Genomic DNA, 20,015 nt, shown 5'->3' with positions numbered 1-20,015 from the left:
CCTTTCACAAAGGTCTGAACTTCCGGAAGGGAGGCCAATTGTTTCTGAAAGAAAACGGACAAGGACGAAATCTGGACCTTGATTGAACCCAATCGTAGGCCCGCATCTACACCCGCCTGAAGAAAATGGAGAAAACGTCCTAACTGAAACTCTTCCGTTGGAGCCTTCTTGGTTTCACACCAAGACACATATTTTCTCCAAATACGGTGGCAATGTTTAGACGTTACCCCTTTCCTGGCCTGAATCAGAGTGGGAATGACTTCTTTGGGAATACCCTTTCAGGCTAGGATCCGGCGCTCAATAGCCATGCCGTTAAACGTAGCTGCGGTAAGTCTTGATATACGCATGGCCCCTGCTGCAGCAGGTTCTCGCGAAGAGGAAGTGGCCGAGCATCTTCAATGAGCAGCTCCTGAAGATCTGGATAACAAGCCCTCCTTGGCCAGTTCGGGACAACGAGGATCGCTCGAACCCTTGTTCTTCTTATTACATTGAGAACTTTCGGTATGAGTGGAAGTGGAGGGAAGACATATACCGACCGAAACACCCACTGGGTCACTAGTGCATCCACTGCTATTGCTTGAGGGTCTCTCGACCTGGAACAATATCTCTGAAGCTTCTTGTTGAGATGAGATGCCATCATGTCTACTTGAGGAGCTCCCCAAAGACCTGTCACCTCTGTGAAGACATCATGGTGGAGGCCCCATTCTCCTGGATGGAGATCGTGTCTGCTGAGGAAGTCTGCTTCCAAGTTGTCCACTCCCGGAATGAAAATTGCCGACAGAGCTCTTGCATGTCTCTCTGCCCAGAGAAGAATCTTTGCTCTGCTTTTCATTCCGCCCTGATGGTTTATGTTCGCTACTGCTGTTACATTGTCTGACTGGATTTGTACGGGTTGATCTTGAAAAAGATGCACCACTTGTAGAAGGCCATTGTAAATGGCTCTCAATTCCAGAACGTTTATGTGAAGACAAGTTTTTTGACTTGACCATCTTCCTTGGAAGCTTTCCCCCTGTGTGACTGCTCCCCAGCCTAGGAGACTTGCATCCGTGGTTACTAGGACCCAGTCCTGAATCCCGAACCTGCATCCCTCTAGTAGGTGAGAACTGTGTAGCCACCACAGGAGCAAAATTCTGGCTTTGGATAACCGGATTATCCTCTGGTGCATGTGAAGGTGATATCCGGACCACCTGTCCAATAGGTCCCACTGGAATACTCTGGCATGGAATCGGCCAAACTGTATGGCCTCGTAGGCCGCTACCATCTTCCCTAACAACTGAATGCATATGAATCGACACTCTTGTTGGTTTCAGAATTTGTCTGACCATTCTCTGGATTTCCAGAGCCTTTTCTACTGGAATAAATACACTCTGTACTTCTGTGTCCAGTATCATCCCCAGAAAAGACAATCTTGTTGTCGGTTCCAACTGTGTTGTTGAAGTACTGTCAGGGAGAGTGCAATGTTCTGCACCAACCTTTCCCTGGACCTTGTTTTTATCCAGAGATCGTCCAGGTAAGGAATTATACTGACTCCTTTCTGTCGAAGGAGGACCATCATATCCACAATCACTTTGGTGAACACCCTCGGTGCCATGGAGAGTCCAAACGGCAACGTCTGAAATTGGTAATGACAAACCTGTATCGCGAATCTCAGATAAGCTTGATGTGGAGGATAAATGGGAACATGTAAGTAGGCATCTTTTATGTCCACTGACACCATGAATACCCTTCTTCCGGACTGGAAATCACTGCCCTCAGAGATTTCATCTTGAACTTGAACCTTTGCAGATAGATATTCAGAGTTTTCAGGTTTAGAATCGGTCTGACCGAGCCATCCGGCTTTAGAACTACGAATAGGCTTGAATAAAACCCTTCTCCTTGTTGTAACAGGGGAACCAGGACAATAACTTGATCCTGACACAATTTTTGTATTGCTGCTGCTATCACATCCCTGTCTGGGATAGAAGCTGGTAAGGCTGATTTGAAAAATCGGCATGGGAGAATGTCTTGAAACTCCAGTTTGTACCGTGGGACACTATTTGTAAGACACATGGGTCCAGGCCAGATTAAACCCAGAACTGACTGAAGAGTTTCATACATGCCCCCACCTGAGCGGACTCCCGCAAGGGAGCCCCAGCATCATGCTGAAGATTTGGCAGAAACAGAAGTTGATTTACGCTCCTGTGATCCTGTAGACGCTGTGGACTTTTTTCCTTTTCCCCTTCCTTTACCCGCAAAGAAAGGGGAACCTTTACCCTTTTTGTATTTATTGGGCCGAAAGCACTGCATCTGAGAGTGATGTGTCTTTTTCACCAGCTCAGGAGCATTAGGCAAGAATGTCGACTTACCTGCGGTAGCCGCAGAAACTAATGCATCCAGCCCATCTCCCAACAAGGACTCACCTTTATACGGGAGAGCCTCCATATTTCTTTTGGAATCTGCGTCAGCATTCCATTGGCGAATCCACAACGCCCTCCGTGCTGAGACTGCCATGGTAGCGGCTCTTGACCCCAAGAGACCAATATCTTTCATGGCTTCTAGCATGTATGCAGCAGCGTCTTTGATATGACCTTACGTTAGGAGTATCTCGTCTCTATCTATTGTGTCAATGTCTGATGACAAGTTTTCTGACCACGTTTCAATAGCACTATTCACCCACGCACAGGCAATGGTAGGCCTGAGTAGTGTCCTATTGGACACATAAATAGATTTCAACGTATTCTCCAACTTGCGGTCTGCTGGCTCCTTCAGTGAAGCTGTCCCAGGGACAGGGAGAATCACCTTTTTTTTTGTTAACCGTGAAAGGACACTGTCTAAAACGAGGGGTGACTCCCACCTTTTCCTGTCCTCTGCAGGGAAAGGGTAAGCTATCTGAATTCTTTTGGGAATCTGAAAATTCTTTTCAGGATTTACCCAGACTCCCTTAAAGAGAGTGTTCAGCTCATGAGAGGAAAAGTTACGTGAGGTAAAGGAGGGGGCTACGTAACTTCTAACACCTCCTTTATAGCAACAATCATATATTGCATGTTTTTTGCTAACTTTGGATCTATTCCCCTGGAATCACTAGTGTCGACACAGGAATTAGAGTTTGTGTCGGTATCAGTCTGTACAACCTGTGTAAAGTACCTTTTATGTGACCCAGAGGGGTCCCCTGTGGATGAAAAGGCAGAATTACTAAAAATCACTTCTTCAACATATTTTCTCCAGTTTTCTACATGAGACTCAGACTTATCCAATCTCTTACTGATATGATTCACACTATCACGTAATTCTTTCACCCATTCAGACTCGCGGTGTGCCGGCAGCGCCACCACATTACAACTCTGTGTCCCTAAAATGGCTCCCTCAGGGGAAGAGCTCCCTGCCCCAGACATATCACACATGTGCACAATCACACCACAGACACTCCGGGGCTTAATGGGGACAGACCCACAGTAAAGTCTGTCAGAAGGACACAGAAAGGAATTGCCAGCTCACAACTCAGCACCAAAAGAAAAAATCCCTGTGTCGCGTACTTTTTACACAGAGATCTTCAAGCACTTTATATTACAAATAATATCTTTTAGCACCAAATATTACATTTCCCCTCCCCCCTTTTTTGCACCCTGATGCTTGATTCAGAGGTGGAGAGGAGGATCAGCGTTTCATGCCTAGCAGCTGCTGGGAGAAAATGGCGCTGAGCAGTGTGCTGGCTCTCTGAGGAAGAAGCCTCGCCCCCTGTAATGGCGCATTCTTCCTCAGCTTTAGAATAGATATTTATACTGGCGGGGGTGTAGGACAGTGTAAATACAAAGTATGGTACATTTTGCCAGTGAGAGTAGGTTTCATGCTGCCCAGGGTGCCCCTCGCGCCCTGCACCCTGCTGTGCACTTTGTTATGGATAGCATGTTCCCACAGCATTCCCGCTCGCTGCGCGGTACCTTGAGCTGTCACGATGACCAGAGATCCCTCTCTGCAAATCTCCGGAAATAATACTCACGCGTCTTCTGAATTCTGGCTCTGTTAGGGGGGTGACGGCGTGCTGTGGGAGTGAGCGCGTAGCCACAGCTAGTGTTCAGTTCTCTTCAGGAGCTAATGGTGTCCTGTCAGTAAGAAGCAGAGCCATGAAACTCTTTAGGAAGTTGGTTCCTACTTCTTCCCCCTAAGTCCCACGAAGCGGGGAGACTGTTGTCAGCAGTCTCCCTGAAAATAAAAAACCTAACATAAAGTAACATAGTAACATAGTATCTAAGGTTGAAAAAAGACAATTGTCCATCGGGTTCAACCTATTTGTGGTCTCCTATGCACGATTATTTTGTATAAAATTTTGACTGAAGTTGCTGACTGCCGTTCCGATTAACCACTCTTTTTTATAATAACCATAGTGCGTGACTATGCCCCGTAACCCTGGATATCCTTATCCATTAGGAATTTATCTAACCCATTCTTAAAGGTGTTGACTGAGTTGGCCATTACAACTCCCTCAGGCAGGGAATTCCAAACACGTATCGTCCTTACCGTAAAAAAGCCTTTACGCCGTATTGTGTGGAATCTCCTCTCCTCTAACCTGAGCGAGTGTCCACGAGTTCTCTGTGTTGATCTAACCAAAAACAGGTCCTGCACAAGATCTGTATATTGTCCCCTTATATATTTGTAAATGTTGATCATGTCCCCTCTTAATCTCCTCTTTTCCAGTGTAAACATGCCTAGTCTTGCAAGCCTTTCCTCGTATTCCAGTGTCTCCATACCCTAATTAGTTTGGTCGCCCGCCTTTGAACCTTTTCTAGCTCCAGGATATCCTTTTTGTAGTAAGGTGCCCAGAATTGTACACAGTATTCAAGGTGTGGCCTCACAAGTGATTTATATAACGGGAGTATAACACTCTCGTCCCTAGCATCAATCCCCTGTTTTATGCATGCTAATATCTTATTAGCCTTCTTTGCTGCAGTCCTACTTTGGGTACTACTGCTTAGTTTGCTATCTATGAGGACACCTAAGTCCTTTTCCAGTACAGAATCCCCGAATCTTACCCCATTTATCTAACCAGTTTTTGACCCAAGTGCATATTGTGCTTCCTAGCCCTGATTCTTGTAGCTTGTAGATAAGTCTCATGTGTGGTACAGTATCGAACGGTTTGGCAAAATCTAAAAAGATTACATCCACCTTTTTACCCTGATCTTGGTTTGCGCTTACTGTTTCATAAAAGCCAAGTAAGTTGGTTTGACAGGATCTGTCCTTCATAAACCCATGTTGATTCCTTTTAATGACCTTATTGACTTCAAGGAACTTCTGAATACTATCTCTTAGAATACCTTCCAATACTTTCCCCACTATAGATGTAAGACTAACTGGTCTATAATTACCTGGTTCAGCTTTACTTCCCTTTTTGAATATAGGCACTACTTCTGCTATACGCCAGTCTTTGGGAACCATACCTGATATTACTGAATCCTTAAAGATCAAAAATAGCGGCTTTGCAAGTTCAGAATGAAGCTCCATTAGAACCCTTGGGCGAATACCATCGGGACCTGGTGACTTATTAATCTTTAAATGTTTCTAATCAGTCACAGACTACTTCCTCGCTTAAATAAGTACCTATCAGTGGGATATTCTCATTATTGAGATTATATGTTAGTCCCTGAATTGGGTCCTCTCTAGTAAATACTGTTGAAAAAAACTCATTTAGTGTGTCCGCTATGTCATTATCATTTTTGCTTAAGACTCCCAACTTGTCTTTTAAAGGGCCTATACTCTCCTTCTTTAATCTCTTGCTATTAATGTATTTAAATATTTTTTTGGGATTCGCTTTGCTTTCCTTTGCTACTAGTTTTTCAGTTTCTACTTTAGCCGCTCTTATTTCCTTTTTGCATATTTTGTTACATTCCTTTTAGTGCTGTAATGACTCTGCTTCCCCGTCAGATTTGTATTTTTTAAATGCTCGCCTTTTCTTGCCCATAAGTTCCTTAATCTTTTTGTTAAGCCACATCGGTTTATGATTTTATTCCTTTTTTTGCTGCTTGTAGGAATAAATTTGAGTGTATTTTTAGCTAGCAGGAAATGTAGTACCTCCCATTTCTCCGTAGTATTTTTTCCTAAAAACAAACCTTCCCATTCAATATCCCTGAAAAATACCCTCATCTTATCAAAATTTGCTTTGCTAAAGTTTAGAGTCCTAGTTGAGCCAGTATAGGGCTGTTTATGGAAACTGATATTGAATGTGACCATATTGTGGTCGCTGTTTCCTATGGGTTCCCCTACTATAATACCTGATACCAAATCCCCATTGTTTGTTAATACCAGGTCTAAGATTGCATTGTACCTAGTTGGTTCCTCAATTAGTTGAACTAAGTAGTTATCATTAAGTGTGTTTAAAAACATATTGCCCCTAGCAGTATCACATGAATAGTTTTTCCAGTTTATCTCTGGATAGTTAAAATCTCCCATCACTACTATGTCTCCTACTCCTGCTGCTCTTTCAATTTGCTTTAGTAACAATTCCTCATCAGATGCGTTGATACCAGGCGGCCTATAGCATACACCCAATACTAACTTTTTTATTCCTTTTTCCCCGCATGCAATTTCTACCCATAATGTCTCGACAGTGTCTACAGTCCCCTCCTGAATATCTTCCCGTATATCAGGTTTTAAAAACGGCTTTACGTAAAGACACACCCCTCCACCCTTTTTATTTAGTCTGTCTCTCCTAAACAGTGTATAGCCCTCTAGATTGACTGTCCAATCATGAGATTCGTCCCACCAAGTTTCAGTAATGCCTATAATATCATACTGTTTGCTTGCTGCAAGTATTTCTAGTTCACCCTTTTTACCAGTAATGCTTCTGGTGTTTACATACATACAACTAAGACGTATTTTCCCTTGCGTTAGGGACATCTTTCACCTTATGTAGCAATGATGACCTGTAATCGTCATTGGTTAGTGCTTTGGTAAAATCTCTTTTAGTACCCATGTTAGTAACCTTACCGCCTCTCTTACCCTCCCCCCAACTTCTCCCCCATTTCGTTTACTACCGCCATCCCCACTATTCTCACTGCATGACCCATAGTTTCTAGCTAAACCCTCCCCCCAGGCTCCTAGTTTAAAATCTCCTCCAACCTTCTAACCATCCTTCCCCCCAGCACCGCTGCCCCCTCCTCAGTCAGGTGCAATCCGTCACGACAAAAGAGATGGCGCCTGACTGAGAAGTCCGCCCAGTGTTCCAGGAACACAAACCCCTCTTTCCTGCACCAATCCCTAAGCCACACATTTACCTACCTAATCTCCCTCTGCCTCCCTGGACTAGCGCGTTGCATGGGTAATAATTCCGAGAATATTACCTTAGATGTCCTTGCCTTCAGTTTCTTTCCTAAGTCCCTATAGTCTTTCTTAAGGACATCCCACCTTCTGCTAACTTTGTCATTGGTGCCAACGTGCACTAAGACTGCCGGGTCTTTCCCAGCCCCTCCCAACAATCTATCTACCCGGTCCGCGATGTGCCGTACCCGAGCACCCGGGAGACAACAGACTGTACGGCGATCACGGTCCTGGTAGCAGATTGCCCTATCTGCCTTCCTGATGATAGAATCCCATACCACCACCATCTGACTAGGTACCTCACTATCTTTTATCCCAACCGCGCCAGAGGGACCGCTGCTCTGGATGCTAGAGGGAGCAGTCTCCTCCGACACCGTCATTTCTTCACTATCATCCTCCGATTCCTCGTCCAGTCGGGAAAATTTGTTCGAGTTTGATAGTTCAGAGATGTCGAGCCTCCCCTTCTTTTTCTTCCTTCTAACTGTGACCCAGCTGGCTACCTGATCATCATCCTCTTCTACCAGTGACTCCTCCCGCAACTCCTCCACTGTTCTGTCTAAACTTCGCTCGAGATTGTGAATCTCCCTCAGCCGCATAACGGTTTGCTCTAGATCAGTTACCTGGGCTTCCAGGGCAACCGTTCGCACACACCTCATGCAGATGTAATCACACTGGGCCGGTAGCTCCAGGTGTGCATACATCTTGCACGACATGCACTGAGTGAGGTCCCCAATCACAGCCCCTCCCATATTGTTTGTAAGGTCTAACTCCCTGTTACTCTCAAAGAAAAAGCAGCAAAAATAAAAAGTAGAAGACAAACAATCTAACTTAAACAATAATTAAGCTGGCTTATACTTATCTATCTTTGTGCGGTTCTTGGTCCTTCACTTTTATGCAGCCGTAGTACTCTCTCCTGCGGCACCTATACTCCACTTAGCAGTTGTTCCAGCTCACTGCACCTCCTTTTCACTCAGATCCAGCTCCTGCTAAAGAAAAAAAAACCCTCACACACGCACTATCACAGCCCCTCTGCTACTCCAAGTAAGAGACCCTCTCACTCACTCACAAGGTCAGCCCCTTGCAGCCTCACCAGAAGTTTAATGGTACTGCAAATGTGTGTTCCTGATTGTGTATTATAAAACTAACCTTTTTCTTTATTCTAACTCACCTTTTTCTGTTACCAAATCACACTTACAAATCCAAGCAGCACTTTAAAATACAAGCCCTTACAAAGAGCAAGCTCCAAAGAGTCTAATCACTGATTATATAGGCTCAGCCAGCTGCTTTAGTCAGCCCCTCCTCCTCCTGATTACTCACACCTGATTCAACCCCCTCCCTCTGGCTTTTCACCTCACACTTTTTTTTTCCCTCCAAAAAAAAAAACCCAGTACAGATACAAACACAAAAAAACAGTATAGATACAAACAATCAGATTCAGATTAACTTTCTATCACAATAATCAGAACTCACCTTTTTCTGTTACCAACTCACACTTACAAATCCAAGCAGCACTTTAAAATACAAGCCCTTACAAAGAGCAAGCTCCAAAGAGTCTAATCACTGATTATATAGGCTCAGCCAGCTGCTTTAGTCAACCACTCCTCCTCCTGATTACTCACACCTGATTCAACCCCCTCCCTCTGGCTTTTCACCTCACACTTTTTTTTTTCCTCCAAAAAAAAAACCCAGTAGAGATACAAACAATCAGATTCAGATTAACTTTCTCTCACAATAATCAGAACTCACCTTTTTCTGTTACCAACTCACACTTACAAATCCAAGCAGCACTTTAAAATACAAGTCTTTCAGTGAAACTCAGTAGAGCTCCAGTCTGCCTGGGCACATTTTCTAAACTGAGGTCTGGAGGAGAGGCATAGAGGGAGGAGCCAGTTCACACTCTAGAAAAGTCTTGAAGTGCCCATGGCTCCTGCGGAACCGTCTATACCCCATGGTACGGAAGTGGACCCCCGCATCCTCTAGGACGTATGAGAAAGGAGTGATTTATATATGTGTAATAAAGTTTTTAACTGCACGCAAGTCTCTCTTGTTGCTATACACTTTCACACAAAAAAGACGATATTCATTTCACTGAAGAGGCGTACCCCAACTCACTTTCCACAAAATGGGTTGAAACATATAAAGGTATCTTTTATCCACCACTGTGTCACACAACATCAATTTGGTGATGAACCCTCTTTGCCAGGAAGGATAGGCTTACCTCACACACACAAAAGGAAGGTTGATTGAAGCGTATAAAGGTTTCTTTTGTGTTAGTTGTTAACATGGATAACTCTCTGTCTCCTTCAGCAAGATGCTTTTTTCCTACTCACAGGAGAAATGGTTGTATTCAAACACATCTGGCTTTCTTTTGGAGACTGACTATAGCGGTGGTAAAGTCTTAATGTGCCCATGGCTCCTGCGGAACCGTCTATACCCCATGGTACTGAAGTGGACCCCAGCATCCTCTAGGAGGTATGAGAAAAGAGTGATATATATATATATATATGTGTAATAAAGTTTTTAACTGCACGCAAGTCTCTCTTGTTGCTATATACTTTCACACAAAATAGATGATATTCGTTTCACTGAAGAGGCGTACCCCAACTCACATTCCACAAAATGGGTTAAAACCCATAAAGTTATCTTTTATCCACCACTGTGTCACACAACATCAATTTGGTGATGAACCCTCTTTGCCAGGAAGGATAGGCGTACCTCACTCACACAAAAGGAAGGTTGATTGAAGCGTATAAAGGTTTCTTTTGTGTTAGTTGTTAACATGGATAACTCTCTGTCTCCTTCAGCAAGATGCTTTTTCCCTACTCACAGGAGAAATGGTTGTATTCAAACACATCTGGCTTTCTTTTGGAGACGGAATATAGCGGTGGTAAAAGATATCTTGTCTCCATATATCATATTCCACAACGGTGGTATATTTGAAAAAAAATTCAACCACAGTGGGTCCACATGAAACAAAAGTATTTCTTTATTAAAAAAGCGCCCCACACAATTGGGGAAAAAACACAAGACAAATGAAATTAAAAAAGTTCAGAGTCTGAAAGATGTAGCAGCAAGACTCAAACATGAGATAAAGTCCAAAAATCACAATCACATATACAAGATAAAATTCACAAGAAAAAAGATGTTAGTTTCTTTAAAAAATGTGTTCATACCCAGATGGCATATTGGAAAGGATCCACAATCTCTGAGCTGAGCATATCACTCGAGAATCTGTTCTGTGAAGACTGAGAGGCGGCACTGTTGAACACTACCTGAGCATACTAAAGTATTACAAAAAGACCAGTCATTGTAATGCATTTGCTATAAGCACGATTTGTTTTGTTATATCTTTTTTTCCCATTGACAAACATTTTTTTCAGGACATTCTATTTTTGTGAGGTTTCATGAGGAGTCGAGTGTGGGACTGGAACTGGTTCTGGAGAAAGGAGTGATGTCTTTATAGGATCCCTGGATCAGCCTATCACTTTGTTTAAAGCCAGAGTAAATCAAAGGTCAAGTAGTTACGGAGGTCGGAGGTAACGTGATAGGCTATTGTCTGAGGAATACTGTATTTTTTAGTTATTGTGAACCTATAATTGAAGATGAGTGCATCCAGAGATGTCAGTTAAGCAATAATGTTGAATTTAACAGACATCCTATGAGTGATTACCTCTCACTAGTGGGTAAGGTTTTAAATTAAATGGAATGTTGGATGTGCTCACAGGTACCTCTAAGACAAAATAATGCAGGATTAGTGCCACATTCTTTAGAGTTAGCTGAGGTACTTGAATTACACAGGGGGGGGGGACCCATGGAGAAGGAACATAATATAACTAGACCCCCTAGTCTTAAGATCAAACAGTACCATAGATGAATCCCTGGTATGTTTAAATCTCACCAATTTCAGGAAACCAGGAAATTGGGAGGTAATTAGGAACAATCGGACAATGGTCTATTCACACATAGCAGATAAAGAGCTCACTAATATATGTGGAAGAAAAGTTTATAAGTGGCTCTCCCCAAACTCCCGAAGGTTCATGTTATCTAGGAAGGACACTACCTGAAATAATAACTCTTGGTCAATGATGAAACAGACCTAGCATACGATCCAGGAATGTAAACAATGTTCAGGGAGTGATAGGAATATATACCATAAAAATTTTATATGTCTCTTTCACGATTTGTTTGTGTTTTCTCCCTCTACCCAGCAAAACCTCTATCGAATCCGAACATCAGTGTGCAAAGACGTAGGTACATGCATGTATGCAACGTTCATTCGGATCAGACATCTTAGGCTATAGCACTGTCCCAGCATACTCTATAGGTTGAATGTCGTCCCATACCCAACCAGTGGTCCCTTGACCGCCGAGTGTATGTAGAGGATGTCTCGTCCTTTTTCCTATCTTGCCCAACCATAGTCAATGTCTGATTTGTGAAATAAATACATACGTGTGTCTAGGTTATGTGTTTTGAAATATTTTGTTAGTAATTTATGAGTTATTGTTTACTGTCAAAGGGTGGACTGTCGAAGTAAAAAATATTAAATACACACCACATGCAAGCACCAAACAGAGTGGCCTCTGTGCGTGCGCGTAGTCAACATGTGTGCGCATAAACGCACTCTACATACACTGGTTCGTGAGCCTTGCGTATTGTTGCGTGGTATGAGTATATACGCTAACATACGCATTCGCACAGAAAAGCCACAGACATATTCAATATTCTATTCATATAGTGCATAATTTACACATAGTCTCCACACACTTTGCCAGCAACTTACATATACTCAAAAGGTAGAATAACAGTCATTTAGGGTTACAGGATGTGAGGGGAAGGAGCAAGGACTTAATATTTAGTATCCAGATGTGCAGTATTTTGAGATCTACATTCTGGTTGCTATTTGCAGTTTATCGCATGTTTCTGCGCATAGATATGCGCAGAATTGTAATATTCACAAACTACTGTAAATACTGTACTCTTGATATTCGTCAGGAACCCAGTGACGAACACCTGCAAGTACACCTGGACCAAGCATCGCCCATTCATTTAACCCAACCTATGACCCCTCATGTACTGTAAATGATTTGCCCTCTGACTTATGAAAGAAGAGCTTACATTTCCCATTGTACTGTATTTGGACACATTGTATAAAAGAGAGTCTTCCTGGCCAGGCTCAGTCTATTCTCTAAAGGTCATCTTGCTAAGACTGACTGAGTCCTGGAGCGCTCACGAACAAACGTATGTACTATTGGTTGTAGCTCTTCTCTGTAATATTGTTGTATCTTTTATCTGTATCTTTTGAGTAAATACTGTTGATGTGTTTGGACCGGGATCAGTACTAAATGCCGCCGGCCGGAATCCCGGCAGTCGAAATACTGACGCCGGAATCCTGACCACACAATCCCAACAGGGGTGGCGAGCAGAACACAGTCCCTTGCGGGCTCGCTTCGCTCGCCGCACTGCGGGCACGGTGCCTCGCTACGCTCGGCACTTCCTCTATGGGTGTCGTGGACACCCACGGAGGGAGAATATGTTGGGATTGTGGCGGTCGGGATTCCGGCGTCGGTAATTCGACCGCCGGGATTCCAGCCGGCGGCATCTTGACTGCATCCCGTTTGGACCACAACATTACCTTTAACTACAGGTGTTGCTTTCCATTCTTGTTTGGGGATGAGGTGTATTCAGCCACACGTGTCGCTGCATTGTACGCATAGCATGTCGGCGTATATACGCAACGTTCATACATATCTTAGCGGTTATTTGCTTACGTTTAGTGGCCGCAGTGGCCCAAACCACAGTGTGATACGGTATTGCTTCTCCTCGTAAAATTAAATCGAACTTTACACTGTTAGGACAGGAGAGATGTATGTATGAAGGGTAAACTTAATGTAGCTAAAGGTATATTGTAGGCCTGGAGGATACGTGGCCTTAAATAACAACTCCTGAATAAGTACTATAATGCACAATGTCTGAGTGATATTAGATGTGAGAAGGTGCTAGTAGGCAAGGGGGGCACTCACTGCAGGGACTACATGATCTACTTATACAATGATGTAGGACTGTCCCTTAAATATGTCGTAATATGAGAGTATATATATATATATATATAGAGATAGATAGATAGATAGATAGATAGGTAGATAGATAGATAGATAGATAGATAGCTATAGATATATAGATATATATATATACAGTATATATACTGTGTATAATGTCATGTTTCTGTTTATTGTATTTTTACTGTAATAAATTGCTATATTGCTAAATTGCTATATTGTTTTACAATCAGTGTGGCTATAATAATTTTTGTCATCATCCTCAGTTAGGTGTATTGCTGTTGTTTCTATTTACAGTAAGCAGCAGAAATAGCAACTTTATCCACATCTGAATCAGGACCATTTTAACTACTAATAACAGTGACGTAACACTATGAGTCCGAAATCTGATAATTATAATATATTATTTGCATGCTACTTGTGTGTGATTGATAATCAAAGACTATGGCAGTGGTTCTCAAATGTGTACTGTTGCACCATGGGGTTATTTATGGTCAATATAATAGGCAAAACCAGTGCTGGTGGCTGCCAATTAGAGATGTGCTCCGGACACTTTTCGGGTTTTGTGTTTTGGTTTTGGATCTGGATCTCCGTTCGTGTTTTGGATCTGGATTGGTTTTGCCAAAACCATCCTTTCGGGTTTTGGTTTTGGATCTGGATATTTTTTTGGGGGGAAAAAAAAAAACAGCTAAAATCACAGAATTTTTTTTTTGGTTCCTACAGTATTATTAACCTCAATAACATTCATTTCCATTAATTCCCAGTCTATTTCAAACACCGAACACCACACAATATTGTTTTTAGGCCAAAAGGTTGCACAGAGGTAGCTGGATGACTAAGCTAAGCGACAAAAGTGGGCGGCACAAACACCTGGCCCATCTAGAAGTGGCAGTGGCAGACAGGATGGCAGTTTTAAAAACTACTAAACTAGGCCCCAAAGAGCACATTATGCAAAAAAAAAAAAAAAAAAAGAGGTGAAAGATGGAATTGTCCTTGGGCCCTCCCATTTACCCTTATGTTGTTTAAACAGGACATGCACAGTTTAATAAACCCATCATTTCAGCGACCGGTGGTCCCCCTGGAAAAAGCTTGCCAAGTTCTCGGAATCATAGCAAGCTACAATCATACCACCTCAATATTAGTTGACTTTTCACATTATGAAGATGCAAGAGGAAGAGGACAGTGTCAAGAAGGTGATTAAAAATTAGAGAGGCACATGCAATCAGGAACATCACACAGGCTTTCACCTCCACTCCTATCTTGGTGTGGAACAGAAATGACTTTAACCAAGCAAATATATAATTACCACATTACTGGACAAACTGAAAAACTAGGGGCCAAAGCCTTCAAATTTGTACCTCCTTCTCCATTTTCAGGAATTATGATAATCTCGGATTTAATGCTGGGATGCAAATAAACGGGTGTATACCACAGGATAAAGATTGGATATTTTCCCCTCAACAGAGTCTGGAGACTTATTTTGCAAAAATCTCGTGGTTTTCTTTTTTTCCATTTTTTTATTGCATTTTTATTTACATATTTTGTGGCAGATGCCTTATTTTCATTTTTCACAGCTCCCAGTTACACGCATGTGAGCATACCTGTGTGTCCCAGTTACATGCATGTGAGTAAACCTGTGTGTCTTGTTTATTTTATTCGTATTTTATTTTTAAATAAAGCAGCCCCTTAGATGTTTTAGCAAGCCCTTGTGAGCCCCGACAGCAACCCCGGATCGGGCAAGTGGAGTTCGGGTGGGTTCGGTACAGAACTAAGCAGGACTGTGCAGTGATTTTTTTATTTTTGAGCCCTGCCAGTACTGCAAGTATGGCAGTATGGGGCGGTACTGCGTACCGGTAGGAAATTCCCAGCCAGTATGCAGTACTGCCGGGCCTCCACCTTGCAGACACCGTGGAGAGAGGAGAGCGCAGCATGCGCCTCTCCTCTCCTGCCACCTTCAGTCCGTTTCCCCCTTTCAGTCCAACTGCTGCGGCGGCAGCAGCATGTACTCAAACGCCAGTTTGTGAGCCAATCAGAGCTCGCGGACCGGCAGCCAATCAGGAGCCGCCACTGTCGGACCACGAGCTCTAATTGGCTCATGGACCGGTGCCAGAATCTGAGCTATGGGACGCCACTGCCGCCGCAGGAGGAGACCAGACTGAGGGCAGGAGAGGGGCATGCTGTGCTCTCCTCTCCCCTACCCAACAGCAGCAGCAGACAGTGCTGGCCCTGGGCAGCAGCAGCAACAACAGGGGGCATATCTGACATTGTGGGGGTATATCTGGTACTATGAGGGCATAGCTGGCACCATGTGGGCATGTGTATCTGGCAATGTTTAGGCATATCTGGCAACGTGGGGACATATCTGGCAATGTGGGGGAATATGTATATCTGGCACTGTGGGGGCATATCTAGCACTGTGGGGCATGTGTATATGGCAATGTGGTGGCATATCTGGTACTGTGGGGGCATATCTTGCACTGTGGGGGCATATCTAGCACTGTGGGGGCATATCTGGCACCGTGGGGGCATGTGTATCTGTCAATGTGTAGACATATCTGGCAATGTGGGGGCATTTCTGGCAATGTGGAAGAATATGTGTATCTGGCACTGTGGTGGCATATCTAGCACTGTGGGTGCATGTGTATCTGGCACTGTGGGGGCATATCTGGCAATGTGGGGGCATATCTTGCACTGTGGAGGCATATGTGTATCTGGCACTGTGGGGGCATATCTAGCACCATAGGGGCATATCTGTCACTCTGGGGGCATATGTGTATCTGGCACTATTGGTGGCATATGTGTATCTGGCATTGCACTATTGGGGTCATATGTGTATCACGCCCCCATATTCATTGGCCATGCACCATGTGGCTACACCCATTTTTTACAGTGCACGCGCATTCAGCGCGCACTCCCAGTACCACTGAGAATTTTTTTCTACTTGCACCACCGGCCCCTGCCCTAGTGGAACTTACTACTCTAGTCCAAACTCATTTCATATTACAAGTAGGACAGTGGGAGGAAGCAATACTAACCAGCATGCCTCAGCCTGGCACAACAAATGCACATCTTGTAAATAATCCCAAAATGTGGAACATTAATAGTAATTCAAAATTAAGGTTGACTAATATGAGCCATTCATTTGAGTCCCTAACATGAAATAATTGACAAGAACCTCTCTCTAATGCTGGGTACACAGAGCACACTAGAAAATATATCTACTAGAGATGAACGGGTTCAGACAGGGCACTCCTGGAATTATATGGCAGACATATAGACATAGGTGTGTTTGGAAAATCTAGTTTTCTCCGGCAGTTGCCAGAGAAAATGAAGTAGGAGATGTTGCCATGCCACGTTCCGCTGGATTAGGATTCTGTCTATTCTTAGTCTGTCTGACCTTGGCCACATATGTGGTCTCTCCCCATTTTATTGGAAAACACTTAATCAAACTTGGAATTTCCATTTTCACCTTTGCGGCTATATGTTTTAACAAATCTGGTTGTGATGTTGAAACTTGTTTCATATTCTGCTCTAGGCTTTAGTTCAAACGTTAAACCTAGGATCAAGTACAGATGCACCCCTGGAGTTATACAGCAATTCTTCTAAACTTATACAGCAGATAGGCAGCACCCCTGGACTTATACAGCAGATAGGCAATACCCCTGGACTTATACAGCATAGGAAGCACTCATGGAGAATTACACAGCACAGCAGACAGGAAGCAGCATCCCTGGACATAAATGGCAGTGGGGCAGCACGCCTGGACTGATAGGGCAGAGGGACAGCACCCCTGGAATGATGTGGCAGACAAAAAAAAGATGTGGAAGATGGAATTGTTTATGGGCCCTCCCACCCACCCTTATGTTGTATAAACACCTTAACAAACCAATCATTTCAGCGACAGGGTCTGCCACGCGACTGTGGCTGAAATGATTGGTTTGTTTGGGCCACCACAAAAAAAAGCAATTAATCTCTCCTTGCACAAACTGGCTCTACAGAGGCAAGATATTGGCCTCATCCTCCAATTTCTCACCCCCTTCAGTGTTTACATCCTCATTCTCATACTCACAGAGAAATAATTCCACACTGAGAGGTGGATTTTTTTGGGTACTGATGCCCTTTTTTAAACAAACCACATCACCATCAGAATCCTCATCATCAACTTCCTCCTCAGCGCCAGCTACACCAATATCCTCCTCATCCTGGTGTACTTCTACAGTGACATCCTCAATCTCAATATCAGCAACTGGACTTGCGGTGCTCCTACCAGCACATGCAGAGGGCATGCAAATGGTGGTAGAAGCATCCTATTCCCATACAGTCTTGGGAAGGTCGCGCCTAGACATCGCAAACGCGGACACACTTGGACTCTCATTGGATATTTGAGATATCTCTGAGTCTGAATGACAGTTGCTTTTTCCTGTGCTGTAACAAGCTTTATTTTTAATTTTTTTTGAGAGGGAGGAGGGCTTCCATCTTCACAAGAAGCTAAAACACCAGTCATGAACATATGCCAAGGCCTTAGCCTTTCCTTGCCACTTCGTGTCGTGAATGGCATATTGCCAATTTTACGTTTCTCAGCAGATAATTTCTTTTTTTTATGGTTATTAATTTTTGCTTCTTGGATTTTACATGCCTACTCTATGACATTGGTCAGATGACGTTGATGGAATTGCAGTGTCAATGTCATGACTGGTGTCAGCAGCAGCTTCAGCACTAGTACTAGGAATTGGAAGTTGTTCCTGATCTTTCACTATTTTTTCCTTCAGATTTTTGTTCTCCATTTCACAGGACAGCACCCCTTTATTATTGCAGCACACAGAACAGTACCCCTTTATTTTTACAGCAAACAGAACAGTGTCTCTTTATATTTACAGCACCCTTGTACTTTTACAGCATTCAGGACAGGGCGACAGTGCTCCTTTATTTTTATAGCACCTGAAAGGGCCACAGCATTCCTTTATTTTTACAGCACCCCTGTATTTTTACAGCACACAGGACAGAGCCACAGCACCCTGTATTTTTTACAGCAACTGGCAGGGCTACAGCACCCCTCTATTTTTACAGCACCCCTATATTTTTATAGCATACAGGACATGGCCACAGCACCCCTGTATTTTTACAGCATACAGGACATGGCCACAATGTTCCTTTATTTTTACAACACCCCTGTATTTCTACAGTATACAGGACAGGGCCACAGCACCCCTGTATTTTTACAGCATACAGGACAGGTCCATAATACTCCTGTATTTTTACAGCATACAGGACAGGGACACAGTTTTCCTTTATTTTTACAGCACCCCTGTATTTTCACAGCACCCCTGTATTTTTACAGCATACAGGACAGGGCCACAGTGTTCCTTTATTTTTACAGCACCCCTGTATTTTTACAACACCCCTGTATTTTTACAGCATACAGGACAGATCCATAGCACCCTGTGTTTTTAAAGCTCCTCTGTATTTTTACAGCACACAGAACAGTGACCCTGTACAGCACAGGACTGCAGCACCCCTGTACAATATCCCAAACAGCACAGGACACCCCAGAACAGCAACCCTGTACAGCACAGGAGAGCAGCACCCCTAACAGCTCAGTACACCAGCACAGGACACCACCCCAGAACAGCACAGGACAGCAGCACCCCTAACAGCACAGTACACCAGCACAGGACACCACCCCAGAACAGCACAGGACAGAAGCACCCCTAACAGCACAGTACACCAGCACAGGACACCTCCCCAGAACAGCACAGGACAGCAGCACCCCTAACAGCACAGTACACCAGCACAGGACACCACCTCAGAACAGCACAGGACAGCAGCACCCCTGTACGACAGCACCGACAGACAGACAGAGGTCTGTCTCCTTCACTCTCCAAATCCAGAGTGAAAATGGCAGCAACATACGGCTCCTTATATGGAGTTCAAAACCTGTGAGATCTGACAGCGGGATGATGACGTTTTGCCTCAATCTGGGATCTGAGTCTGGTGGGAAGTCCAGAGCCGGACTGGGATCCTGTAGTCTGGGAGGGCTCGGATCTCAGAGATCCAAACCCGCTCATCCCTACTGCCAATAATAAAATATGTGGACAAACAGAAGAAAATCTTGTCCCTCACCTTATACCTGACCCCAAGGGTGACAAATAAACACAATTTACTTAATTTAATATTTATTTCTAAATAACTCAATAAGAAACTTTTAGCCTAAGGATGGTGTGAAAAAAATTGGGATTCTCTAGGGCACCATGATTCAAAAAGTTTGGGAACCACTGGACTATGGGGAAGATTTAATAAAGTGCAATTTCATCAAATTGCATAACTTTTGGCATCTTTATGTGCAGTTTGGAAACCATGTGATCTGTTTGACAAAATTGGTCCAACTGCTGTCTAAGATATCTATGCCAGAATATAAAAAGAGGCACAGTAAATATATACTGTATATTCAGGTTTCATTAATTAAAAGTCCTAAACAATTCATAAATATATTTATGGGGCACATTTATTGAATTAATGTATTATTGGTGGTGCATTAATAAATAAATAATAACATTTTAATTACACAGAGATTATTACATTACATAAAAAGTATGAGGCCAATATTATTTATAAATTAAGTTACAGAGGTAAAAATAACAGGATTTTTATTACCTACTGGTAAATACTTTTCTT

General features: G+C 43.3%; 1 protein-coding gene across 1 annotated transcript in view; it reads left to right on the top strand.

Moving 5' to 3' along the window:
- Positions 1–19,737, top strand: part of LOC135057273 (keratin, type I cytoskeletal 42-like) — a 44,293-nt gene extending 24,556 nt beyond the window's left edge. Inside the window, exon 8 of the mRNA XM_063963163.1 lies at positions 19,688–19,737. Coding sequence (XP_063819233.1) covers positions 19,688–19,737 — 50 coding nt within the window. The remainder of the gene's footprint in view (positions 1–19,687) is intronic.
- The last annotated feature ends 278 nt before the right edge of the window (positions 19,738–20,015 follow it).

Source organism: Pseudophryne corroboree, chromosome 3 (assembly GCF_028390025.1).
Source record: "Pseudophryne corroboree isolate aPseCor3 chromosome 3, aPseCor3.hap2, whole genome shotgun sequence".
NCBI classification, from domain to species: Eukaryota; Metazoa; Chordata; class Amphibia; order Anura; family Myobatrachidae; genus Pseudophryne; species Pseudophryne corroboree.
The sequence above is the reverse complement of the archived record's forward strand: the minus strand, read 5'-3'. Positions and strand labels throughout refer to the sequence as shown.